The sequence below is a fragment of the Anarhichas minor genome, unplaced genomic scaffold (assembly GCF_050575085.1).
Source record: "Anarhichas minor isolate MPS153535 unplaced genomic scaffold, ASM5057508v1 ptg000142l, whole genome shotgun sequence".
Classification (NCBI taxonomy): Eukaryota; Metazoa; Chordata; class Actinopteri; order Perciformes; family Anarhichadidae; genus Anarhichas; species Anarhichas minor.
The window spans coordinates 49,007-76,516 of record NW_027466588.1 but is presented as its reverse complement, the minus strand read 5'-3'; the positions used below and the strand labels follow the sequence as shown (position 1 = coordinate 76,516).

The window sequence follows — 27,510 nt, the reverse complement described above, 5'->3', positions numbered from 1 at the left end:
TAGCCAGCTAGCTAACTAGCCAGCTATGGAGTGTCTGAAAACGCACACTGAATGGCAGATGAAGTAAAATAAAGAGCTAAATGTTTACCTGTGGGGGGGGTTGGGAGGGTGAGCATTGTGACCGACGGCTGAGATCTGGGTGGGGGGGCGGGAACCACGGAGGAGGTGGTCGGGGGGGTCGGTCCTGCTTTAGAGGACGATGAAGAGGAACCTTGGTGCTTCCTGTTGGACCCCACCCGGCCAGTCAGATATGCTGCCAGCCGGTTGGCCGGATGGAGCGCCCCCATCTTCCCCAGCTGGATCTTAGCCAGAGGATAAAGCTTCCCATTCACCTGGAAAACAGAAAGGAAAACTAATACCACGTATAATTTAACATGTAATATCACAGATCAAAGACTCATCATCTATTTCTTCCAACAGCAAAGATTTAACATCCTGACAACTAATGTTTTTAATGACCAACCAAACACATTCTTTAAAGAAAGAGAATCTGAAACAGTTTAAAAGTCTAAATGATGTTTGTGGGGCTTTGTCATAAATATTCATGAACTCTTACCTGGACCAGGTGGTCTGTTCCTCCCAGCTGCTTCCTATTGGCTGAGAGGAAACCGGCGGAAGAGACTCCTGTGAGGAACGGCAGCGCCATGCTGACCATCATCTTCCTCTTCGATACCTTCTTCATTTCCTTCTCTGTTGATCCCTCCTCCTCCTCCTCCTCCTCAATGTCACCTTCCTCCACCTCTCGCTGCCAGTCTTCAGGAGGTGCTTCCTCTTCCTCCTCCTCCTCCTCCTCCTCTTCCACCTCCCGCTGCCAATCTTCAGGAGGCTCCTCTTCCACGACTACCTGTTTCAGGGGTTCCTGTTCAAAGACACAGGGTGTGTTCAAAAACACCTCCAAAAGTCTGTGAATAAGCCCGCTCACTCATCCTGTCCTAACAGTGACACCTGGCTGACAGCTGGGAAGCAGTGCATTGTGGGAATGTTGGCTGACTACATGTTTGAGGCTTTTCATGGAGAAAACATTCACACTCAGCTCACGTAAATCATAAATTAATATATTGACACATTCAGTTTCCTGTTGGGGCTTCACAGTAAAAGCCTCCTCCAGAAGAGCTGCAGGACATTTGGAGTTGCAGCTTCAGTGAGAAACATTTCAGGTTAAAAGTCATTCTAAGAGGATCCTCAAATATTGATCCTCTCCTGTCAGCTCTCTCAGCTTTCATCATAATTTAAACATATTGTAGTTTATAGTTATAAATATAGAAAACATCCAACAACAGCCTGAGAAAAAGATTCTTCTGAAGTCAAAAACCTGAACAACAGAGGAGGTGATGGCAGAAATTCCTATCGCAAGTGAATGCAGCCTCAAGGTGTTTAAGACGTCAGCAGACGGAGCTCCTGTCTACACGTATATATATACACATACATATACATACATACATATATATATATATATACATACACGCACATATAAACTAGTGCTGGGCAACGATTCAAATTTTTAATCGCATGATTTTTTTTCGACTAATCGCGATTAATCTCATGATCTCTTGATTACCGTAATATGTGTGGAATTTGTTATAAATGTACGTTGGTACTGTACATAGAGGGTGACAAGAAGCTGTACATGGAGGGACTTAGGACCCAGGGGAATGTAGGTGAAGCAAGGGAACCTGGAGGGAGTCTGTACACACAGTGTGTATATGTATATATATTAGTGCTTGGCAACGATTAAAACATTTAATCGCAATTAATCGCATGGATTTTTTGCGATTAATCGCAATTAATCTCATTGTTATGGCAAAGTTCAATAATGAATTCAAAAGTAGGGTATTGTGCACTTTTATTTTAAAAGTCCTGCTATATGAACAAAAGGGCAATAACATTTGGTGTAAACACTTTAAACACATCAGGTTGTTGTTAGCAGCAGTATTCCCTTTACACAGCAACAGTTCTATCTCTTCACTATCTGTGCTCAGTGTGTGACTGTATGTGAAACGTTCCACTGCTGTGCAACATGAATTACATGTTTCAGCACGTTTCATCTACATGTGTGTCTTGTGTCTTCATGACAGTCAGAGCATGTGAATGCAGCTCTACTGTTCATCACTATGATGCTGTAACTCAGAGGTGATGATGGTGACCCAGCGATCAAAGAATAAAGACACTTTACCCACAATTTAGGTGTATTTTCCCTTTAACTCACGAGATGCAGGTAGCATGTTTTATACTTAATGTGAATATAATTCATACTTTGTTGGCATCTTATTCTGAAAGCCGGATGTCCGTCTGAAGAAATCGGATGTTGTCTCACGTTAATCTTTCCGCTAACTTTCAAAGTCCTTCGCTCGCTCCCGATCTGTGCCGTTTGAATGCGTTTACGGTGAATTTCAGCATATAGGTGCACTAAAGTGTAAGTGTCTGCTGAGTTGACCGCAGCGATGTCCAGTAGTCTCCATTCCTCCACCGCTGCCAGTGAGCAACGGACTTTCAAAATTAAAAAAAATTAAAAAATGCATTAACGCGCTATAAAATAATTGTCGGCGTTAATTAAGTTGACGCGATAACGCGTCAACTTGCCCAGCACATATACATATATATATATATATATACAGTTGTGTGAAAAAGTGTTTGCCCCCTTCCTGATTTCTTATTTTTTTGCATGTTTGTCACACTTAAATGTTTCAGATCATCAAACAAATTTAAATATTAGACAAAGATAACAAGTAAACACAAAATGCAGTTTTTATTATTAAGAAAAAAAAAAAATCCAAACCTACATGGCCCTGTGTGAAAAAGTGATTGCCCCCTAAACCTAATAACTGGTTGGGCCACCCTTAGCAGCAACAACTGCAATCAAGCGTTTGCGATAACTGGCAATGAGTCTTTTACAGCGCTGTAGAGGAATTTTGGCCCACTCATCTTTGCAGAATTGTTGTAATTCAGCCACATTGGAGGGTTTTCGAGCATGAACCGCCTTTTTAAGGTCATGCCACAGCATCTCAATCGGATTCAGGTCGGGACTTTGACTAGGCCACTCCAAAGTCTTCATTTTGTTTTTCTTAAGCCATTCAGAGGTGGACTTGCTGGTGTGTTTTGGATCATTGTCCTGCTGCAGAACCCAAGTGCGCTTCAGCTTGAGGTCACGAACAGATGGCCGGACATTCTCCTTCAGGATTTTTTGGTAGACAGCAGAATTCATGGTTCCATTTACCACAGCAAGTCTTCCAGGTCCTGAAGCAGCAAAACAGCCCCAGACCATCACACTACCACCACCATATTTTACTGTTGGGATGATGTTCCTTTTCTGAAATGCCGTGTTACTTTTACGCCAGATGTAATGGGACATACACCTTCCAAAAAGTTCAACTTTTGTCTCGTCAGTCCACAGAGTATTTTCCCAAAAGTCTTGGGGATCATCAAGATGTTTTCTGGCAAAACTGAGACGAGCCTTTATGTTCTTTTTGCTCAGCAGTGGTTTTCGTCTTGGAACTCTGCCATGCAGGCCATTTTTGCCCAGTCTCTTTCTTATGGTGGAGTCATGAACACTGACCTTAATTGAGGCAAGTGAGGCCTGCAGTTCTTTGGATGTTGTTCTGGGGTCTTTTGTGACCTCTTGGATGAGTCGTCGCTGCGCTCTTGGGGTAATTTTGGTCGGCCGGCCACTCCTGGGAAGGTTCACCACTGTTCCATGTTTTCGCCATTTGTGGATAATGGCTCTCACTGTGGTTCGCTGGAGTCCCAAAGCTTTGGAAATGGCTTTGTAACCTTTTCCAGACTGATAGATCTCAATTACTTTGTTTCTCATTTGTTCCTGAATTTCTTTGGATCGCAGCATGATGTCTAGCTTTTGAGGATCTTTTGGTCTACCTCACTTTGTCAGGCAGGTCCTATTTAAGTGATTTCTTGATTGAGAACAGGTGTGGCAGTAATCAGGCCTGGGTGTGGCTAGAGAAATTGAACTCAGCTTTCCAAAGATGTGATAAACCACAGTTGATTTATGTTTTAACAGGGGGGGGCAATCACTTTTTCACACAGGGCCATGTAGGTTTGGATTTTTTTCCCCCCTTAATAATAAAAACCTTCATTTAAAAACTGCATTTTGTGTTTACTTGTGTTATCTTTGTCTAATATTTAAATTTGTTTGATGATCTGAAACATTTAAGTGTGACAAACATGCAAAAAAATAAGAAATCAGGAAGGGGTCAAACACTTTTTCACACAACTGTATATATACACACACACACACACACACACACACAGTATATATATAGACATGATTATCAGACCGACCTGCTGTGGTTTCGTCTCCCTCCATTTCCTGTGTCGTTGAGGTCTCACTGGTTCCTCCCGCTCCAGTTTGGGTCTGGAGATGTGCATCCTGTAGTGGATGCAGCAGTCGTTGTGTTCGGCCTCCTCGGTCCGGCTGATTGGACTGACCAGATAGTCTCTGATCCAGAACGGTTGGTCCAGCTGGTTCTGAGCCATCGCCTCACAGAGCGTCTTCAGCACCAGGTTTCGGTCCCCGTCGCCCGCCCACTTACACTCCGCCACTATGGTCAGACGCTTCGACGGCTTCGGCTTCGGCTCCGATGGAGAAGGAGGACGGTCGGGGGGGGTGGGCTGAACCGCATCGCCTGCCGAGGGAAAAAAACACAAAAACCTGAATCAGTTAGACAAGGATTCCTGGAGTGAAGCAGGACTCAGGATCAGGATCACAAATGGAACTTTTAGATCAGTTTTTTTTGCCGCCGATCATTGATGATCAATGTTGGCAGAAACAGAACAATTTAGTTGTTTTGTTCCATTAGGGATACAAGGATCCAGACTATTATTTACCACCGTCCACAAAAATCATTTCAACTGATCTGAAGTCTGTCAATGTTTTACTTAGTTTTTTTATCTATAGTATTTAAATAAAAACACAATTCAAATGATAAGGAAATAAAAGATTGTATTTTTATTGATTTCTTATTTTTAATGAAGTATAATAATGTGCTTAGAGCTCGTGTTAGGAAGTTAAACAGCTCATAATTCATCTCTAATATCTGTTTTATATTCATGTGAAAACATCTCCTTCAAACTACTAAATTTATTCAAGTTTATCACCAAAACTACATTTTACAGATTACATGTGAACACATCATGATAACGTTACAATTTCACTGAGCAGAGCCTGAAGGCATCATAATGTAACTGAACCTCCGATGGTTACCCGTTAGCGGTGCTGCTAACGTTACTAGCTCTGATTGGTTGTTTACAGTGTAACGTTATCAGAGAGTCAGTACGGATCACGGATCAATACCGGTCCGGTGGTTTAAATGAACCCACCTGCTAGAGGATTGCAGGGTTTGGTCTTTGTCTCCTTTTGTCTCAAACGCTTCAGATGAACATCTTTAGGCTTCACATCTTTAGACGTCTCCTGGAGGACAAATATCAGTCAGTTCACATTCTAAAAATCAGCATTCATCTGTCAGACACTTTCATCTGTAAACTTCTCCTCCAATCACATCGCTCCTCTTGTTTCCTATAAACATCTCCTCCAATCACAGAGCTCCTCTTGTTTCCTATAAATGTCTCCTCCAATCACAGAGCTCCTCTTGTTTCCTATAAACATCTCCTCCAATCACAGAGCTCCTCTTCTTTCCTATAAACGTCTGCTCCAATCACAGAGCTCCTCTTGTTTCCTATAAATGTCTCCTCCAATCACAGAGCTCCTCTTGTTTCCTGTAACTTCTCCTCCAATCACAGAGCTCCTCTTGTTTCCTGTAACTTCTCCTCCAATCACAGAGCTTGTCTCATTAGACTTACCTGATTATCTAAACTCTCGTTCTGATTCTTCCTCGTTCGTCTCCTCTTCCTCACTTCATAAACTCTGACTCTGGCACAGCTGCTGTCGTCCTGGAGATAAACGCAGAGACATTATATATTACACTTTATACTTTATACATAATACTTTATATTAGTGCTGGGCAACGATTAAAATATTTATATCGCGATTAAATATTTAAATCGCGATTCAAATATTAATCGCATGGATCGCATGGATTTTTTGCGATTAATCGCATTGTTATGGCAAAATTCAGTAATGAATTCAAAAGTAGTGTATTGTGCACTTTTATTTGAAAAGTACTGCTATATGAACAAAAGGTCAATAACATTTGGTTTACAAACACTTTAAACAAATAAGGTTATTTTTAACAGCAGTATTCCCTTTACACAGTAGCAGTTAAAATAGTTATAATGATTCTGATCATAGATATTCAGCCGGTATATATACAGTTGTGTGAAAAAGTGTTTGCCCCCTTCCTGATTTCTTATTTTTTTGCATGTTTGTCACACTTAAATGTTTCAGATCATCAAACAAATTTAAATATTAGACAAAGATAACACAAGTAAACACAAAATGCAGTTTTTATTATTAAGGGGGAAAAAAAATCCAAACCTACACCCTGTGTGAAAAAGTGATTGCCCCCTAAACCTAATAACTGGTTGGGCCACCCTTAGCAGCAACAACTGCAATCAAGCGTTTGCGATAACTGGCAATGAGTCTTTTACAGCTACTTAACAAAAGTAGCATATATGTTTGTGTATATATATATATATATATATATATATAATATATATAATATATATATATAATATATATAATATATATATATATATATATATATATATATAATATATATATATATATATATATATATATATATATATATAATATATATAATATATATATATATATATATATATATATATAATATATATAATATATATATATATATTATATATATATATTAGTGCTGGGCAAGTTAACGCTTTAATTTCGCGTTAACGCATTCATTAATTAACGCCGACAATTATTTTATCGCGCGCTAACGCATTTTTTAAATTTATTTAAAAATATTTTTCTTTTTTATTTATTTATTTTTTTAATTGAAAGACAAGAGACAATACATGTATATGTATTGTCTCTTGTCATACATGACAACAAGATGATGACAAGAACAGTGGGATAAAAGCCAGCAAACATCCTATAGTCAGTAATTTTAGTGCACCTATATGCTGAAATTCACGGTAAACACATTTAAACGGCACAGATCGGGAGCGAGCGAAGGACTTTGAAAGTTAGCGGAAAGATTAACGTGAGACAACATCCGGTTTCTTCAGACGAACATCCGGTTTTCAGAATAAGATGCCAACAAAGTATGAATTATATTCACATTAAGTATAAAACATGCTACCTGCATCTCGTGAACCAAATGTTATTGCCCTTTTGTTCATATAGCAGTACTTTTAAAATAAAAGTGCGCAATACACTACTTTTGAATTCATTATTGAACTTTGCCATAACAATGCGATTAATCGTGATTAATCGCAAAAAATCCATGCGATTAATCGCGATTAAATATTTTAAACGTTGCCCAGCACTAACATATATATATATATATATATATATATATATATATAATACTTTATAAATGGTACTTTATACATAATACTTTTTATAGCAGGACTTTTATTTCTGTTTTATGGCTCAGTAAACTATGAAAGGAATTCTTTCACTACTTGACTTCATTGATATTCATTTATTATTTGATATATTGACATTGATATAAAGGTTGTTCATGTTCAGTGAAATAATATTTATTAGAATAAGAATAAATATGACCAGAAAAAAGGATTTCAAAGATAAAACACAAATAAAAGTAATCTTTGTATCAAACGTTGGATCTGTTAAATATATTATAAATATGTATTTATAATAAAGACTCACAGTTCTTACAGAGGGGTGGGACAGCGCTGCTGGTTCCAGGACATGGACCGGCTCTGGTTCCGGGACGTGGACCGGCTCTGGATCTGAGTCTCCACCACCCCTCTTCCACAGAGTCCGGACCCGCTCGGCAGGCTGGGAAACGCTGTCCGCCTCCTTCAGGACTACAAGTTCAACACAACAGGAAGGAAAGAAGGAAGGAACGGTTTTAATTATTATTATTAGTAGTAGTAGTAGTAGTAACCATTAGTTATTCTGTCTTCAGTCAACCAAAACTCACATCAACACAAAGCCTCTGACGCAGGCGGTGAACTTACCGTAGGCCATCTTCATCCTCCTCCTCCTCCTCCTCCTCTTGGTGCGTCCAGGCTGGGGGGAGCTGGAGTCAGAGCCGTCCAGGTTCTTGAGGAGGACCACCTTCTGTTTGAGGCAGCTGCAGCCAAACATGCAGTCAGGCCGGCCGCAGTGGCTGATCCTGGAGCAGTGGGACAGACTGGAGCAGAGGCAGCCCAGTCTGCAGGACTCATTCAGGCAGGGGGGGGCTTGTCTCTGGACCAGCTGGATGGGGGCGGTGGGGTTCTCTCTGACGAAGCCCTGAGGAGGAACCAAAGGAGTCAGATGAGTAACAGGGACCAGGGGAGCCAGAAGAACTGGGGGAGCCAGAGGAATCAGGGGAGTCAATGGAGTCAGAGAAATCAGGGCAGTAAGGGGAGTCAGAGAAATCAGGGAAGTCAGAGGAATGAGGGGAGTCAGAGGAATGAGGTGAGTCAGGGGAGTCAGAGAAATGAGGGGAGTCAGAGGAATCCGAGGAATGAGGGGAGCCAGAGGAATGAGGGGAGTCAGAGGAATCAGAGGAGCCAGAGCTCCTGAAGTTCGCGGATGACACCACCCTCATTGGACTCATCTCTGGTGGGGATGAGTCCGCCTACAGGTGGGAGACAGAGATCTGGTGACCTGGTGCGGTCTGAACAATCTAGAGCTCAACGCTCTAAAGACAGTGGAGATGGTTGTGGATTTCAGGAAGAACGCAGCCCCACCTGCCCCTATCACCCTGTGTGACTCCCTCTATCTCCCTGTGTGACTCCCCCTATTACCCTGTGTGACTCCCCCGTTGACGCGGTGGAGTCCTTCCGTTTCCTGGGCTCCATCATATCCCAGGACCTCAAGTGGGAGCTGAACATCAGCTCCATCACTAAAAAGGCTCAGCAGAGGATATACTTCCTGAGGCAGCTGAAGAAATTCAACCTGCCAAAGACAATGATGGTGCACTTCTACACAGCCATCATTGAGTCCATCCTCTGCTCCTCCATCACGGTCTGGTACGCTGCAGCCACCGCCAAGGACAAGGGCAGGCTGCAGCGCATCATTCGCTCTGCTGAGAGGGTGATTGGCTGCAATCTGCAGTCCCTCCAAGACTTCTTCACTTCAAGAACCCTGAAGCGAGCAAGAAAGATTGCAGCCGACCCCTCTCACCCTGGACATTAACTGTTGGAGCCCCTTCCATCTGGTAGGAGGCTGAGGTCCATCAGGACAAAGACCTCACGCCACACGAACAGCTTCTTCCCGTCCGCAGTCGGGCTCATTAACAGAGCCCGGGTCCCCCACTGACTGTCATCCCCAGGACAATTTTCTTCCCTCCCTACTACTCCCCTGCACATCACTTCATATTTAAATACACTTGTCACTTTTACATTACACTTGTTTACAGTCCTGTTATCTGTTTGTCGTGCACTTTATTTTATATTCTTTTAAATTCTATTGTAAATTTTAATATGTTTCTATTTCTTGCACTGTTGATTGTTGTTTATTGTTCAATGTTATTGTCTAATGTTATGCACCACCTGCCATGACAAATTCCTTGTATGTTACATACATTGGCAATAAACGGTTCTGATTCTGAATGAGGGGAGTTAGAGGAATCAGGGGAGTCAGAGGAATCAGAGGAACATCACTACTGTCACTTAAAGTTTAGAAAAGGGTTTTGTAGATAGCGTGTTTCTATCTGTGATCTCTTACCTTCAGAGTGAAGAGTGATGTCAGAGCGATGGCGGCCCTCTCCTCCGTGATGCTGGTCCGGGGTCGGCCCTCCCACAACACCCCATCCTCCAGATCCTTCTGTCTCAACAGACCCCGGGTCATCACGGGCCTGCTGTCCTTCTCACTCTGTTGGACTGGCCCCAGCTCAGAGTCCGACTCCAGTGGAGCCATGTCCTGTGAGACGCCAGGCGGGGAGGCCGAGGGCTTGGAGGGGCTGAGGGTCTGGGTCAAGGTCTTGGGTTTAAACTTCCTCCTCCTCTTGGGTGGAGCAGACGGAGTTAGCGGTTCTGTGGGGTCGAATTGGACTTTCAGCTGGTGTCTCTTTGATCTATGAGGTTCGGTGACAGCGTATGTGTTCTCCGATGGGGGGGGCACTGGGATCTGGACTGACAGTTGTTTAGACAAGTTTGATTCAGTTGGACTCAGACTGAGTGCAGGTGCTGGAGCTGGTTCTGTTCTGGGTTTAGGACCCCTCTGCCTCCTGAATGTTTTGGTCTCTCTGAGGTTGAGTTTGGGTCTCTTGGAGGGGGGGATGAATCCAGATATGAGGTCTGAGGTGGGGGAGCTGGCAGTCTGCTTCTTCAGGACACTGTCCAGGGTCCGGACGTAGCTGGTGCTCCTGGTGGGCAGCTTGTAGACCACCGGCTCCACCACTGGCTGAGTGAAGCTGGCGGCTCGCTGGTCGATCAGCTTCCCTTCGTTCTCCAGATACTCGTCCAACATGTCGCTGCAGAATGCCGACAGGTTCTTCTTTGGTAGATCTGAACTGGGACCAGCTGCAGAACGAAGGACACAAGGAAACACCGTTTGCATCGTCCAGTTAAGTTTTCTTGATGAATCATTTCATTGTTTTCAAAGCTCACCTTCAGGGTTGGCTTGTGTCGCCGTGGACGCAGCCTCTGATGGAGTGAACTTCTCTCTCCATCCTTTAATCTGAGTCACATCTGTCGTTTTTCCTGTTCGGGACACAAACGCTGCAGAAACACCTGGAGACAGAACAGGAAGTTCACATCACCGATTTTGGGTGTGTGGTTTATGACATCATCAAAAAGTCAACAAGATGGCGCCGTGGATGGCAGCCTCGGTACTGCGCTCTCTCGTACTTTTTCTGTTTTTGTCTGTTTGTCTTGTTTCCAGCTCTCCCTCTCTGATCACATTCAGCAGAGAGGAACTCTTAAACATCCGTCTATCCACTGGCCAAACTTTTTCGCCACATTTCATAGAACCAGAAAGTTTTTCAGAGATTTTAGTTGGGGGAGCAGCGGCCCTACTCGGAATCTATCGGAGACGCCGACGAGGGAAGCGAGCAGGAGCCCAGGAGACCATGTGATATTTCAGTATTTCTTTTTTAATAAATTTGCAAAAATTTCTACATTTCTGTTTTTTTCTGTCAAGATGGGATGATTAATGAGAAATAAAATGAACTTTTTTGATTTTAGCAAATGGCTGCAATGAAACAAAGAGTGAAAAATTTAAAGGGGTCTGAATACTTTCCGTACCCACTGTATATATATACTTTCTGTTTGGGATATATTTATACTTACATTGTATATAGCTGTTAAATGTCCTTGTTTTTCTTATATTTCTCTTATTTATTGTATATATTTCATATGTGTGTATGTACAATGGGAGTAATGTGTAACCGGAGTCAAATTCCATGTATGCGCACGCATACATGGCCAATAAAGCTGATTCTGATTCTGAAATCAAAACTCTCAGGAGTATGTATGTAAAAAAGACCCTGAAGAAGTCGAGCCGTCTGTAAAAGGCAGGACCTCCATCTCTGGTCGGTATGAGGGTAGTGACCTTGAGGGGGGGGCAGCTCCGGGGACAGCGGCTCTAGAGAGACTCCAGGAGGAGGGATGGGCATGCGGACTCCAAGGTACTGAAGGTCTATGGCCAGGGTCGGATCCAACAGGTTCATCTTCAGACCAACTGAAGAAACAGAGAAAAACAGTCGCTCATCTTTTTATTTCTTATTGAATCCACATTAAATAAGACCTTTGACAGACTATAAAGGAGCGTGGAGAGACCAGTGTTGTGTTAGAGGGGAAACCTTTTGTTTGGTCAGAGTAACTCCAGTAAAGTTATTATTTACGTGAAAAGTTACTGTAAAAAAGACATGTTTTTATTAAACATGTTTTTATTATAACATATATACATATATATATATATATCTATATATATCTATATATATCTATATATATATCTATATCTATCTATATCTATATCTATCTATATCTATATCTATATATATATATATATATACACAAACATATATGCTACTTTTGTTAAGTATTGTATTGAACGTATTGTATTGATAACATGAGGCCATTCATTTGTAAAAACCTGCCCAAAGACAACAGTTGAACTAAGTCTTATTTTGAAATGTTTCTCTAAGCAGACATACCGTCCTGCAGCACAGGATGGATCACCTGTCCGTGTCTCATCTGCTTCAAGTCTTTCAGAAGAATCTTCTCAGAGGCAGTGGTCGTCTCCTCCAAGGCCTCTGCCGTCTCTACTGAAGATTAAAAACAACAGAATATCCACTCTTCTTTTAACCAGTGTTCACAGAGCACCTTTGAATCCGAGTGGTTACAACACACTGCCATGTAACCACAATGTCTCAGGTTCGATTCCGGCCACCGGACCTTCGTTTCATGTCATACCTCTCTCCCCCCATTTATACACTGTCTAACAAATAAAGGAGAGATTTAGTTCCTGTCAGCTGGCAGTTTGTTTATAATTAAATATAGCTTTGGGTTAGCATCTAGTTCCTTTTAATTAGCTTCTAGGTCCTGTCTCAGTTAGCTTCTAGGTCCTGTCTCAGTTAGCTTCTAGGTCCTGTTGAAGTTAGCTATGATATCCTGTTAAGTTAGCTTTGATTTCCTGTTAGCTTCAAGGTCTTGAATTGGGGACTACCTCGTTAACAAGATATAACATCAGACAGACTTGAAGTTGTGGAAAGATGCTTTTTCTTCTCTGGTGGACTGTTTTCCCGTTTCCAGTCTAAATTAAGCTAAGCTAAACACGTCCTGGACCGATCTCTGTACTGGACACAGAATTAAACTGATATGGATCTCCTTATTCGGCTATTTAATATGTAGATATTAAATCCATTCATGGTAAACATAGAATGATCAGTTCTGTACTGTTACCGTTCTCAGGTGTGACAGCTGTTTGCTGCAGGTGACCTTCAGGTGTCGTCTGAGGCTGTGAAGCCGTTCCATCAGAGGAGTCCGCAACGTGAAGTCTGAGGGCCTCCTGAAGTATGAGTTGGGTTTTTAATTTTCAGTATGTATATTGAGTTAGACATATCATCAAGACTATTAGTCTAAAGTTCTAATAGTGTCACCTTGAGGCTCCAATGTGCAGCCAGTAAACAGGAAGTGACCATAGCTGGACTGAGGAGGAGTGACGAAGAGACCTGTCAATCACCGTGTAGCCCCGCCCTAAAGCATACCCTGCTTTATGGTCTATTTGACTCTAAATGGACCATAATTTACAAAATGAACATCATGGTGTATTGAAGAAGACGTGAAACTAAAGATTGAGACCATAAACTTATGTTTACTAAGGTAATAGTCCTCTACTTGCTCCCTCTTGGTAATATCATACGTCAACATGGTCTTCACTTTCACTGCTACGCCGATGATGTCCAGCTCTACATCTCCACAAAGGCTATTACCACTGCTACTCACTCCACTCTCACCAACTGCCTTACTGACATTAAATCATGGATGCAAACCAACTTCCTTAAACTGAGCTGTGATAAATCTGACATGATCATCATCGGTCCCAAATCCCTCACTAAAACCAGTCACAACTTCTGCCTCACTGTCGACAACTCCACTCCGTCTCCCTCCGAATTCATCCGCAACCTTGGAGTCAAGTTCGACAGCAACCTCTCCTTTGAACACCACGTCAAACAAATCACCAGAACTGCCTTTTTTCACTTAAAAAAAAAACATAGCCCGTCTCCGCCCATCACTCTCCTCATCTGCTGCTGAAACTCTGATCCACGCCTTCATCACCTCCAGAATATACTACTGCAACAGCATTCTTCACGGCACATCATCCAAAATCCTAAATAAACTCCAGTACATCCAAAACTCTGCTGCTCGCCTGCTCACCCACTCCCGCGACCACATCACCCCTGTTCTCCAGAACCTCCACTGGCTCCCCGTCCCACAATGGATCGAATACAAAATCCTTCTCCTCACTCACAAAGCCCTCCATAATCAGGCCCCCTCCTACCTCCCCGACCTGCTCCACCGCCACACTCCATCCCGTCGGCTCCGCTCCTCTGATGACTCCTGTCCCTTCCACTCAGGACCAAGCACCGGACAAGGGGTGACAGAGCCTTCTCCATAGCTGCCCCCTCCCTCTGGAACTCTCTCTCCAAAACACATCCGAGACTGCACTGACCTTTCCATATCCAAATCCCAAATCAAAACCCACCTTTTCAAAACTGCTTTTAATGTGTGACCGATATTGTGTGTTTTATGTTTTTAGTGTATAACTTTTATATTTGATGATTTTAATGTAAAGTGTCTTTGAGTACTCTGAAAAGCGCTCTATAAATAAAATGTATTATTATTATTATTATTATAATAATAATTAAAGCTGCGAGCAGCGATGAACGGGCCCTCGCATCCTCCAGCGCGTCGGCGGTGCTGGTGGTACTCCGGCCTGCGCGTCAGAGAACGTCCGCGACCGTTGGACAGCGCGTCCGCGAGTGAGACGTTTTTAATCCCGCATGGACCGCTTGATGCTGGAAATGATGCTTTGCAAATAGTCCGATGCTTCCTGTATCCGCTGCCTAGCGCTACAGAACACGTACATTATGTAGCTCTATATCAAGTGTAAACCACATTGTGTAAAAGTCACGTAAATCGGATGGTGTTTGTCAATAAATGCAGATTTCCTTTCGCCAGCAGGTGGCACTGTGAGTATTAGGGAAAATTAGCTTGTAGACATCCTCAGGCCATGAGTGTTATCAAGCATGTGAAGTTTGGGACCGTTTGGAACAAGTCCAGCTGAGTTACATCAGACATTTCCTTCAGCCAGTAGGCTTTGCGGGTTTACTGTAGCGCCCCCTAGTGGTCGAATGCAAAACAATTCTCAGGGTATGTTACTGGATGTGATGTGCACATATGCTGAATATTTTGGGAATTTAGAACAAATGGTTGAGAAGTTATGTGTATTGATATTATTTCTTCATTTGACCTGTGACACTTGTACAAAGTTCCATGAGCTTTTGAGCATCCCAACCCACTAAACCATCAGCTTCCTTTTTCATGGCGAACGATGCGTCGCCACGGCAACAGCGTTCAATGAAAATTCACAAAATTCATGATGATGCATCATCAATGTCTTATGGCTATCCTTACCAAATTTTAGACTAATCAGGTCACCTTGCTAGGAGGAATAATTAAAAGTATAAAATATGACATTTCCTTTAGCCAGTAGGCGGCGCTATGAGTTTTGAATTGAAGTCTGTTCAAGCTTGAAGTAGCATCATGCATAAGAAGTGTTGTGCAGATTGGATAATGTACCTTGGAGTTATAACAACTTCCTTTTTCATGCCGAATGACGCAAAGTGGCCGCCATGCCATGCCAAGGTTCTTCGAGAAAAACTCTCGATTTTGATAACTTTTAATCACAAAGGTCTTAAGAGCATCCTGGGCAAATTTCAAGAAGATCGCATAAATTCTGTAGGAGGAGTTCGTTAAAGTACGAAGGCTGAAAAATGCAAAAAGTGACAAAAAACACAATTCGCGAGTTTACTGTACCGCCCCCTAGTTGTCGAATGCAAAAGAATTCTCGGGGTTTGTTACGGGATGCGATGTGCACATATGCTGAACATTTAGGGAATTTAGGACAAATGGTTGAGAAGTTATGTGTATTGATATTATGCCACGCCCCTAAGAAGTATATTGGTCCGTATCATGTAAACGCTAAGATATATAAACAAGCTTTTGATAACTTTAGATGATATAGGTCCATTAATGATCCACAGCAAATTATATAGAAATCGGACCCAGCATGTAGGAGGAGTTCGCAAAAATGTGTTTTTCACTAAATTCAATATGGCGGAAAATCTAAGGAGGCGGAGCTCAGGGGTCTGAGAGGCTTTTTTGTAGATTTCGTGGATGTGGACATGTGTGTTGAATTTCAAGTAAATCGGACATACTGGCTGAGGGGTATCGCCGGTCCGACTTGTAGGGGGCGTTAGAGAGCCATTTCTTTACACAGAAAGATGCATTCTTTTTCAGATGGCTATTTTCACCAGGCCTGACAAGTCCCCAAAATTTGGTGAGTTTTCATGCATGGCAAGCCCTCCAACCATGCGTACGTTTACCCAAACGAGTACAATTTCAATAGGGCCTTCGCTGGCCCGACGTTGACGGTTGCTCGGGCCCTAATAAATCAAGAGAAAAGTAGAGTAATTTTCTCATAGACTTCTATACAACCAGAGGAGTCGCCCCCTGGTGGACATTAGGTTGCCGCCTGGTTTGAAAGCGCTGAATTTGGTCCGTCTTTGAAGCTGGTGCTTTCTCTTCTCCTGGTGAAGTCTTCTACCAGAGGTGAAATTAATTACATTCAGTGCATCATGCCACATCTCTATTTTCCAAACTACGGTAGTCATGTCTGTCGACGCTGCGTCGAGGCTTTTGTCATACGTACGTGGGCGCGGTTTCATCTCAGCAGTGGGTGGAGTTAGGCTCAGACCTGGGGGTGAAGTTACACTTTATTGCATCGCATGAAAACAGATTGTATTTTATTTGGTCCTACCTTTGATGTGAATGAGATAAATAACTGCTCCTCCACCTCTTCCAGGTTAGGCTGCATTTTAGTGTAGGTGGAGGCACCCATCTTCTTCTCCTCCTTATCTGCAAGCTTTCGCCGCCGGGACTTCTTCTTGTGCCTGCAGGGTTTGGTGGCTGGGATTGGTGGCACCTGCTGAGAAGGCTCCTGTGCATTTGCTTCTACTGTACTCGGAGGTGGGCAGGGACAAGCCACCGCCTCCGTGTTTGAAAAGTCCACCCCCATCCCAAGGTCATCGTTGGTGGAGAAAAAGTGGACAAGGTCGGCGATTGAAGGCGTGGGGGACAATCCGTCTCCGTCCAATGAAGAAAAGGTTGGAGACAGCGTCATCTGGAGCGCAAGGGGGGACAGTTCTCCAGGGAAGGGCAGCGGCTGTTCGTTGTCTTGAAATGATGGATCAGGATCAGGGGAAGTAGAGGTGTCAAGAGTCTGTGGTTCAGAGTGGGACAGAGTCTGGAGAGGCAACAAAGGTGACGTAACAGACGCTAATGGAAGAGTCTGTTGTGCGAGCTGAAATGTTGTGAATGAAGGGTCTACGTACGGCTCAGGTGGAGGTAACACTGTATGCCATTTGAACACAGATGCTGCAGAGTCTTCACTGTGCTGTAACTCTTCAGGAGATACTGCTTTCAGAGTTGATTCAGAAGGAGTGGAGTTGAGCTCTAGAGCCAACGAGATGGGCAGGGAAGGTAACGGCTCAGGAGAGCTGGCGGGAGACAAAGGCTCAAAGCCAAACAAGGAACACTCAGGGTCCGGTAGCAAAGAATCAGACTTTGGAGAGTCCGAAGGTAGTGTGTAGTTCGGAGCAGGTAACACTGTGTCGAGTGGAGGTGACAGAATGGGTGACGTAGCAAGAGAAGAGGGAATGGTGGATAAAGATGGGCCAAGAACACAAAATGACTGATCTGAGTTGGGTAACACTGGTGTACCATCTGGTACCGCCGGCTCTGGGCCTCTGCTTTCAGCAACTGAATCAGAAGTCAATAAATCATCAGGTCTTAGTCCCTTTGGGTCAGTAATGGCAACAGTATCTGGAAATGATGGACTGGAAGGCTTACGGGCGGTTTCATCTGCTGGTCCTGTAACATTCAAAACTACTTCATCTGGATGAAGATGTGCCTTAGTTTGCCCAGAGGTGTTGGATTCTGTGATATCACCAGTGAAGTCTTTCGAGGGACCAGTTGCTTTGCTTCCGTGATCAGAAGGTGGACATTCAGGAGCTGCACCAGAACTCTGTGAATCAGACCGACACTCAGATGGGAGTGCCGGCGGAGGAGAGTCCAGCTTGCTCTTGGCCAGTTTAGATTTTGACGAATGCTGCTTCAGAAACAGAGCCAGGGCTGGCAGAGGCAGAGGCCGTTTATGCTGCTTTGACTTCACCTCTGATGGAGCTTCGGGCTTACGTTGACGGTCTGAGTCCACAGAGGAGTTCTGGGACCCTGTTGGACCAGCAACAACATCACCGACCTCAAAACAATCCGTCCTAACATTGTCTTTGGAGTTCAGTGAATTGAAAGGGTCCTTATCCTCCCTAACTTTCCTCTTTGTAACAACAGTTTCCCCTTTCTTTGCAGGGGATGTTTTGGCAGAAACTCTGTCCCTCTTGGGATCATCTTGTCCGTTGCTTTTCAAAGATGTGGTTTTAGAGTTGCTTTGCTCGGTTCTGTTATTGATGCCCAGCTGGTCCAGGTTGCATCTATGCAGTGAGATGTGAGCCTCCCGAATGAGTTCAGAAAATAACTTCTGAGCTGGACGTGAATTGCTGCTGAAGGAAATCAGACAAATAAAAAGATCACATTAGCGTCATCACAATTATTGATTGAGAAATAAAACCACGTTAGCCAATCACAGCCAAGCTTAATGTCTCTGACTAGTGGTGTAACGGATCACGGATCGATCCGTGATCGGTTCGGATCACTCGTGAACCGCGGATCAATTGAGTGTTTTTTTTTTTCCTACAGTGTAATTAATCATCATAGTGTGTAATAAAGTTCTACTGCTGCTGTTTCTTTTCAAGTAACAAGTCCCTGAATATCAATGCAGAGTGTCAGTGAGCAGATATAAAGCAGTAGTGTGTTCACGTGAACGGAGCGTGTTAGAAGCATTTAGCGGTGAAAGTCATGGCGAGCGGAGGAACTTAAGAAGCTCCCGGCGTCATTTAAGTCGCAAGTTTGGTATAATTTTGTCTTCCCCGTAACTTCTAATGAACTTCGGATGAGGGTGATGGACAAAACCGTGACAGTATGTAGGCGTTGTTTAAAGAGAAAGACATATGACAACGGCAAAACATCGGACATGTCCACACATATGAAGAGACACCATCCAGTCTGTCAGAGACGGGGGACACTCTGTTGTGGAAAACAAAGGATTTCAAAATCTGGTTAAAGTGCTTGAGCCACGCTACGAAATCCCCTCACGCACCCACTTCAGTATGAAGATCGTTCCTCTATGAAGAGGAAAAGACTGACCGCTCACTTCATCACGGAGGAGCTGTAGACACGCCCCTCTGTGAGTCACACAGACAGGAGCTGTAGACACGCCCCCTCTGTGAGAGTCACACAGACAGGTGCTGTAGACACGCCCCCTCTGTGAGAGTCACACGGACACTCTATGTTCATATATATATATATATATATATATTTTTTGGATATATATTTATATTTATTTTGTACATAGTCGTTAAATGTGTGTGCGCTTACATCTGTTCTACTTTATTTGCTTTTTGTTGTCCTTGTTTCTTATATATATCATTTTTTTCCTGTTTATTTGTAAATTCTGTGTATGTACATGGAGATCAACGAAAAACCAGAGTAAAATTCCTTGTACGCGTACATGGCCAATAAATCTGATTCTGACACATCTGGCGCTACCCTTTGCCCACACTATGTAGATATATTCTCATCTTTATGAAAATAAATATCTTAAATAGTGTGGTTTTCATGTAAGACTATAGCCCAAGGTTCTTTGCTTTAAGTGTTCTTGAAGTTCTTTAATTAATAAATGGAAAGCAAAGTTACATTTGACTCCTCCCCTTTTCTTTGCTGATCCGAAAAATTATCCAAACCGTGACTCAAGAACCGAACTGTGAGGTTTGTGATCCGTTGCACCCCTACCTCTGACTAATGTTTGGTGTTGCCACTAAGGAACAGGTCTCGTGGAAACTCAAACTTCAAAACCATGCAACAGTGAAGGTTCAACTTTGTTCAAATGTCTTCCGAGTTGAGCGACAACCAATCACGTTTGTTTCTATTGCCTGGGGAAACAGGAGTTAGCAGCTGAGTTTTTAGCTCCAACTTAACTATGTAAAATCACTTAAAGCCAATGAGGAAGAAGCTGATCCTCTTGGTGGATGGCTTTTCCATTCATTATGATGTAACTTCAAACCTACCGGGACTTAAAAACAATGTGTGGAAAGACTTTGCCTGGCAAAATAACTACTTAGTCGTGCACCAGTGTAGTGGGGACAGAATAAAAACCCTAAATACACCTGTAAACTGCAGGTTGTAGGTGAGAACAGGGCGTTCATATGGATATGCAAAGAAACCATTATAGTGCCATTATAGTAAGTCATAACCGTTAACGCTGCGGTGCAGAAAGAGGACAGAGTTACTATGGATACATGAAATACACTGTTCTTCATAGCACCCTCCATCTCACTAATCTAGACTAGTGAAGGTTGTTTCCTGACTTAATCCAAGAGGTCAGGTGATGTTGACATGCAGACCATCTATCGAGAGACGTACTGAATCATCTTGAGAGGGAAAGACACAAACTCCTAGTGCAAAGACAAGAAACAATACTTATATTCCCAAATATGGCCACAGACTTTTAAACGGTCTTCAATCTTGTACTTTCTTGCAAACGTGACATTTGGTACAAAGAATTTGAAAGAAGAAAATGCCATCTTCATTGTCAAAGCTGAACTCTTACCACAAACTTTCCCCAGAAACATTGGCAGCTGATTGATCTTCGTTTGTAGTGGAATTCTTGTGGGGGTCACCAGACACCAAAAGCTTTGTGTCCACGGCTTTGGAGCTTCTAGGTTTATGGTTTGCAAGCAAAGACTTCAAGCTCTTCTTAACGGGATGTTGCTCGTTGGCCGTCATGCCTCCATCTTTGCGAGAGTCTTTGCCAGAGATCAATTTTAGCTTCAGGCCACAGGAACCGGAGCCCTCCTCCTTCAGTCCTTTAGCAAACGGGTTGTAGTCGACTTTGAGCTGAGAGAACCTTGAGTTCTGGTAAGCAGTGACTGCCATGAACTCTGTCTGGTGGAAAGTGAATGTGACAACAGTGGGACCATTTAGCTTTATGTCTTTTGCAGCTTTGTCAGTTTGGACCACGTGCAGTCGAGGCAAATAGCGGTGCATCGGATGCAAGACGGCGTTCCCCTCTTGATCCGAGATGCTGTTTGTGAGCTTCAGTTTGTAAAAGGATACTGGATTCTGCATCCAGTGTTGACCCGTTGATGGCGACTCTGGATGAGCGAATGGTTGACTCTTTACGTGACACTCTGCCTTTTCAGCAACTTGCCAGCTCTTGCCGGTCCACTTGTATCGACTGTTGTCCAACGGCTGAATGTCCATGAGCAAAAAGTACTTCCTACATGGCTGCAAGCCGGAAATCCGAAAGCGGCAGTAAGGGAACATCCTGCTTCCCTGTTTAGTCATAATCATCTCTGTTTTGCATCTGAAAAACTCGTTCCACATGCTGTTGTTGTCCAGCGTCACTTTGATGCCTTTGCAGATGCTGTCAGGTGACAGGTTGTCTGGCTGAGGGTTTGAACTGGCGGGCTGTTTCCCACCAAGAAGTCCATCAGAAGTCCTGATGGGTTCTTTTGATGGGTACCTGTTGGGTTTACACATCATATCTGCCTCTTCTTTGGTTACATGGGTGTTTTGTTCCATCCCGCCTTCGCTCGCCTTCCCTGGTTTGGGAACAGCGAAGCATGCAGGTGGATGATCGGCAGCAGGTGCGGCTGCAGGGCTGGTTGCCCCGTCCTGATGGAACACCATTCCTTTCTGCTTCTTCTTAGAAGCCATGAACAAGCTCCGGACATCTAAAGGGCAGGAGGATCCCGCTTTTTAAACATTGGTACGACGGTTCACCACAGCATCCTAAAACACACAAATGATAGATTTCATCAATTTAACATTGTGCACATCATTAAATAGGAAAAACTGAGGCAAGGCCAAGATGTCAAAGTGCTCATCCTGCTGGTCTTTTTCCTGCATTTGATGGATAACCTCAAAGTCCTTCAGCATAGATCGACAGGAGGCCATAGTCATATTATAGGGTTGTGTTATCGACATCACCTGGTTGGTATCGTGTGTTTGTCCCTCGGTTTGGTTGAATATATCAAAGAAGGATTTGTATGTTCACTACACCAAAGCTACAAACTGACTCCTACGAAGCTGGAGAGAGATTCCTCATGAAGACATCGAGACCTGTGTTTGGTCGGCTTGTGTTTTCTACAAGTCAGTGAAGGCAACATGAAACAAGTGGAAGAAAGACATCTAGAAAATGAAATCATATTTGTACACTGAAGACTTCACAAACTGACAGCATGGATATATTCTTCTATTTAGTGATGAAGGTGAACCTTTCCATCATTAGCGAACACTAAATGTTTGAGGAGCAGCTTGTCACTAAAATGAGAATAGCTGGTCCACCTTACTTTAGGGTGAAGACACAAGAGTCGTATCATATATTAACCGACAAACAGCCCAAACTGTACTCCCACTGCACTGCTTCTCAGCTATAATATTACCGACAACACACTTGCTCGGTCTCGAGACCACACACTCGCTAACATTACGCTGCACACAGCGAATACCGATGGTACCGACACATCAGTGGGCTGAACAGAGATGATACGAGTGTTGGTGGTGACGGACTGGCAGTTAAATAAAATCATAGTTTGAACTACTACATGATAAGGTGACGTGTAGAGATAACTATGTGCTAACATGTTAGCCACTACTACATGATAAGCCACTACTACATGATAAGGTGACTTGTAGCACAGCTCTACTGTTGTGAGATTATTTGAAGTCAGTGTGACGCCCTAGTAGACACATTTATTCAACGTGGCTTGAACAGATATTCTGCTAATTGTTGCACAAAACACATTCAGTTTTGTCTTCATTAAAATCCCACGTAGCCAAAGCAACAGCGAACGTACTAACAAGTATTGTGTTTGTATCACAGATTGTAAATATCATCACCCACTGGTTTGTGGACTTGCTTTGAAGCCTCAAGTCCAGCATTTTGGCCGTCGCCATCTTGTTGATTTGCAACCAGAAAGGGGGCGGGGCTAAGTACAACAGAACGACGAAGTGAAAACACACTGAAAGGGTTAAAGTTGTGAGACGAAAACATAAACAACGGTAGAGACCTGTGTAGCCCCGCCCCTAAAGCATACCCTGCTTTATGGTCTATTTCACTCTAAATTAAATTACATTACATTATAGTCATTTAGCAGACGCTTTTATCCAAAGCAACTTACAATAAGTGTATTCAACATAGGTATTCAAGAGAACTACTAGTCACCAGAAGTCATAAGTGCATCTCATTTTTAAACAAGCATCTAGGAGCATAAACCAGAGCAAGAGTACAGAAACAAACTAATACGAATACAATAAGTGCTGAGTGGAAGGCTCAGGGTAGTAAATGGACCATAATTTACTAAATGAACATCATGCTGTATTGAAGAAGATTTGAAACTAGAGATTGAGACCATAAACTCATGTTTACAATGTTTACTGAGGTAATAAATCAAGAGAGAAATAGAGTTATGTTCTCATAGACTTCTATACAACCAGAGGAGTCGCCCCCTGCTGGACACTAGAGAGAATGCAGCTTTAACACATGAAGCTTTGACTTCTCTTTTCTTGATGTTGTATCACAGCCTGATATCTCTTTCAAACACACTAATGAGACTCACTGTTACTGGCTGACATGTTCCTTCATAACCATCAAACACAAACACATTGTGGTTAATCAGCCTCATGCAGAAAACACCTGGTTACCTTCAACAGGTGATAACAGTGGTTACCTGCTCAGTGATGTCCATTTTAAATATTCATAATTTATTGTAAGTAGCATCAGTCCAGATATCAGCTACTAGAATAAGTTACTATTAACCATCAATAACACGTTTAAACTCTTCTGATTCAGATTATTTGACCAACAACACGCAAACTCAACCAAACTCCACTGATAATTAGAGCTACTGTAAAGAAAGATCAACACAAACATCTGGACTGTTAAACTGTGAATGCATCAGAGTCTGCAGCTAGCTAGCAGCATAGCATCAGGTCTGCAGCTAGCTAGCAGCTTAGCATCAGGTCTGCAGCTAGCTAGCAGCATAGCATTAGGTCTGCAGCTAGCTAGCAGCATAGCATCAGGTCTGCAGCTAGCTAGCAGCTTAGCATCAGGTATGCAGCTAGCTAGAAGCATAGTAACATGTGTGCAGCTAGCTAGCAGCATAGCATCAGGTCTGCAGCTAGCTAGCAGCATAGCATCAGTAATGGCTGCCCCCCCATGTAACAGTAAACCTCCCGGTCAGGTCTCGTGCGGACCCATTACGACCGTCTGCTCCGTTTACGGCACACAGATTACCTTCTGCGTGTCGAACATATCGAGTGTCTCGACGGTGGAACGTTCATCCGATCGTTACCGTCTGTTTTCCGTCGTAAAAGCCCCGGTCGGCATCGTGGTGGCTCTTTTCTAACTGGGGGGAGAGGGGGGGGGGGGTCTTTGCTCTGAAACGTCATCGTCTTCGTCGCTACTGCGCAGACTCGGACGCCATCTTTGCTGCCGCCACCTGGGTTTAAAATATTGGCCCGGAGGATCTATGGTCCCGTTATTTACGGTGTCTTCTGTCCGGTAGATCGGTCTCTACCGTTCGTGGAATATTTAAACTAACCCGGATGTGGTGGACAGACGCCATGACTCCAGTTTGAGTGGAAACGGGACGTTATTGAACATAAACCGGGTCAGATGGAGCTGATAACGGTTATCTAGTGATCGATCAGGTTGATCTGAAGATCAGGAGGTTTAACCGGAACACAGTCGGTAGTTTAATGGTTAACCGTGTTTGTTGGTGATTGATAGCGGAATTAAATGTGTTTTAAACCAGTTGAGCTTTAGAGCTTCGTGAGACCGGGTCACGTATTTCACTGCTCGTTTTTACCGCGATATGACCCCTCCGGGGAGTCTCCGTTAATGTAATAAACCAGAATGAGGGACGTGGTGCGTTTGAGTAATTTTAGTGAGAAACACTAGCCCTCACAGGAGAGACCCTGAACACACCACCTCCTCTAACGGACAAAGAGCCGCCGCCATGTTGTTTAACGGATCTCCTGTTATTGGACGGTTAGTACAGTGACGTCATCTAATTACCGTTAGCTCGTTACGGACGTTATTACGTCGTAAAACTCTGATTTACGGCTGAGTGTAACGCCATGAACGTAGCAGCGTGTATGTGATCGATGACGTGTAACTGTTACTAATGACGTTTAAAACCTCCACTATTGTTTAAATGTAACGTTAGGCTGCGCATGCACGTCTGTGCGGCAATGGCGCGTGGAATACGGCGAATGCGCAATGGGGGGGAGGACTGATGGAATTTGTTGTGTGAAGATGAAGGTAAACAAACAGTCTGAAGCATTGTTAGCTTAGCTCCTGAGCTGTTATAGATCACAACATTAAGGGTTCATTCACATTAATAAAACCATCTCCGTCCAGACTAACACACCTGTAAACAAACATCACGTGACTCTTCACATACTGAGCATGATGGTGACGTGTAAACAGGAAGTAGATTGTTTGCTGAGTTAAAGTAGTCTTTAATAATGAAAGGTCGTGTTTCGAGAGTGTCTCTGTGTGTGTGTGTGAGAGAGAGTGTCTCTGTGTGACTGTATCTCTGTGTGTGTATGTGTGTGAGTGTCTGTGTGTGACTGTGTATCTCTGTGAGTGTCTGTGTGACTGTGTGAGAGAGAGTGTCTCTGTGTGACTGTATCTCTGTGTGTGACTGTGTATCTCTGTGAGTGTCTGTGTGTGAGTGTCTGTGTGACTGTGTGAGAGAGAGTGTCTCTGTGTGACTGTATCTCTGTGTGTGAGAGTGTCTCTGTGTGTGTGAGAGTGTCTGTGTGACTGTGTATCTCTGAGTGTCTGTGTGTGAGAGTGTGTGTGACTGTATCTCTGTGTGTGTATGTGTGTGAGAGTGTCTCTGTGTGTGAGAGAGACTCTTTGTGTGTCTGTGTGACTATCTCTGTGTGTGTGAGAGTGTCTCTGTGTGACTGTATCTCTGTGTGTATGTGTGTGAGAGTGTCTCTGTGTGACCGTGTATCTCTGTGTGTGTCTCTGTGTGTGTGAGTGTCTCTGTGTGTGAGTGTCTGTGTGTCTGTGTGACCGTGTATCTCTGAGAGTGTCTCTGTGTGTGACCGTGTATCTCTGTGTGAGTGTCTCTGTGTGTGACTGTATCTCTGTGTGTGAGAGTGTCTGTGTGACCGTGTGTCTCTGTGTGTGTGAGAGTCTTTGTGTGAGAGTGTCTCTGTGTGTGTCTGTGTGAGAGAGAGTGTCTCTGTGTGACTGTATCTCTGTGTGTGTATGTGTGTGAGTGTCTCTGTGTGACTATCTCTGTGTGTATGTGTGTGTGACTGTGTATCTCTGTGAGTGTCTGTGTGTGAGAGTGTCTGTGTGACTGTGTGAGAGAGTGTCTCTGTGTGACTGTATCTCTGTGTGTGAGAGTGTCTCTGTGTGAGAGTGTCTGTGTGTGAGAGTGTCTGTGTGACTGTATCTCTGTGTGTGTATGTGTGTGAGAGTGTCTCTGTGTGTGAGAGAGACTCTGTGTGTGTCTGTGTGACTGTATCTCTGTGTGTGTGAGAGTGTCTCTGTGTGACTATGTATCTCTGTGTGTATGTGTGTGAGAGCGTCTCTGTGTGACCGTGTATCTCTGTGTGAGAGTGTCTGTGTGACCGTGTATCTCTGTGTGTGTGTGTCTCTGTGTGTGAGTGTCTCTGTGTGTCTGTGTGACCGTGTATCTCTGTGTGAGAGTGTCTCTGTGTGTGACCGTGTATCTCTGTGTGAGAGTGTCTCTGTGTGTGACTGTGTATCTCTGTGTGTCTGTGTGACCGTGTATCTCTGTGTATGTGTGTGTGTGTGTGTGTGAGAGTGTGTCTGTGTATCTCTGTGTGTCTGTGTGAGTGTCTCTGTGTGTGTCAGTCTTTGTGTGAGAGTGTCTCTGTGCGTGAGTGTCTGTGTGACGGTGTATCTCTGTGTGTGAGAGAGTGTCTCTGTGACTGTGTGTGAGAGAGTGTCTCTGAACATCACTAATCACACACTCGTCTCTAAAGCTGAACCGTTGATTATTGATCCTCAGCTCAGAGGACTTTGTTTTCCATCTTGAGCTCTTTGTTTGTCTCAGATGTAAAAACATGAAACATAATTATGACTCATCTTTAATCTGAAGATAAACAGAAACATGTTGACTTAATTAAATTAATTCTAATTCTAAATCTGAGTGTTGGTATAAATAAATGTATTTTAGTATATTTACTAAAGTACACCAGAAGTACTTCTATTGGAGTGTTTTCATTGTATATTACATCATATTTAGAGATTTAAGTTTTTGTGTAATAAACATAAATAATAATAAAAACATCAAATTATTGTTGACACACAAACCCAACATATTGATCTATTGATGAATACTTGTGTACTTTTACTGAAATACTGTAGCTGTTTAACTGGTTTCTGTTTCTTAAAGAATCTTAATCTGATTATACTCGACTGGTTTTAGAGAGTATGACTCCCTCTGTGTCTGTTGATGTCTGTAATATATTAATATGTTCTGTAATATATGA

At 43.3% G+C, this 27,510-nt stretch overlaps 1 protein-coding gene across 4 annotated transcripts in view; it reads right to left on the bottom strand.

Annotated features, from left to right (window-relative positions):
- mgaa (MAX dimerization protein MGA a) overlaps positions 1-24,394 on the bottom strand; it is a 33,827-nt gene extending 9,433 nt beyond the window's left edge. The window contains exons 1-15 of one of the 4 annotated variants that reach the window (XM_076085198.1): positions 24,263-24,394; positions 20,573-21,756; positions 16,610-18,407; positions 12,970-13,075; positions 12,222-12,332; positions 11,618-11,746; positions 10,675-10,797; positions 9,791-10,587; positions 8,092-8,368; positions 7,778-7,938; positions 5,812-5,901; positions 5,332-5,422; positions 4,294-4,637; positions 557-859; positions 89-332 (exon numbers count right to left, since the gene is read on the bottom strand). In XM_076085198.1, the coding sequence (XP_075941313.1) occupies positions 89-332; positions 557-859; positions 4,294-4,637; positions 5,332-5,422; positions 5,812-5,901; positions 7,778-7,938; positions 8,092-8,368; positions 9,791-10,587; positions 10,675-10,797; positions 11,618-11,746; positions 12,222-12,332; positions 12,970-13,075; positions 16,610-18,407; positions 20,573-21,681 (5,683 nt within the window). In that variant the 5' untranslated portion in view covers positions 21,682-21,756; positions 24,263-24,394. The remainder of the gene's footprint in view (positions 1-88; positions 333-556; positions 860-4,293; positions 4,638-5,331; positions 5,423-5,811; positions 5,902-7,777; positions 7,939-8,091; positions 8,369-9,790; positions 10,588-10,674; positions 10,798-11,617; positions 11,747-12,221; positions 12,333-12,969; positions 13,076-16,609; positions 18,408-20,572; positions 21,757-24,262) is intronic. The other 3 variants (XM_076085201.1, XM_076085200.1, XM_076085199.1) reach the window with 3 other exon arrangements.
- Between the last annotated feature and the right edge of the window lie 3,116 nt (positions 24,395-27,510).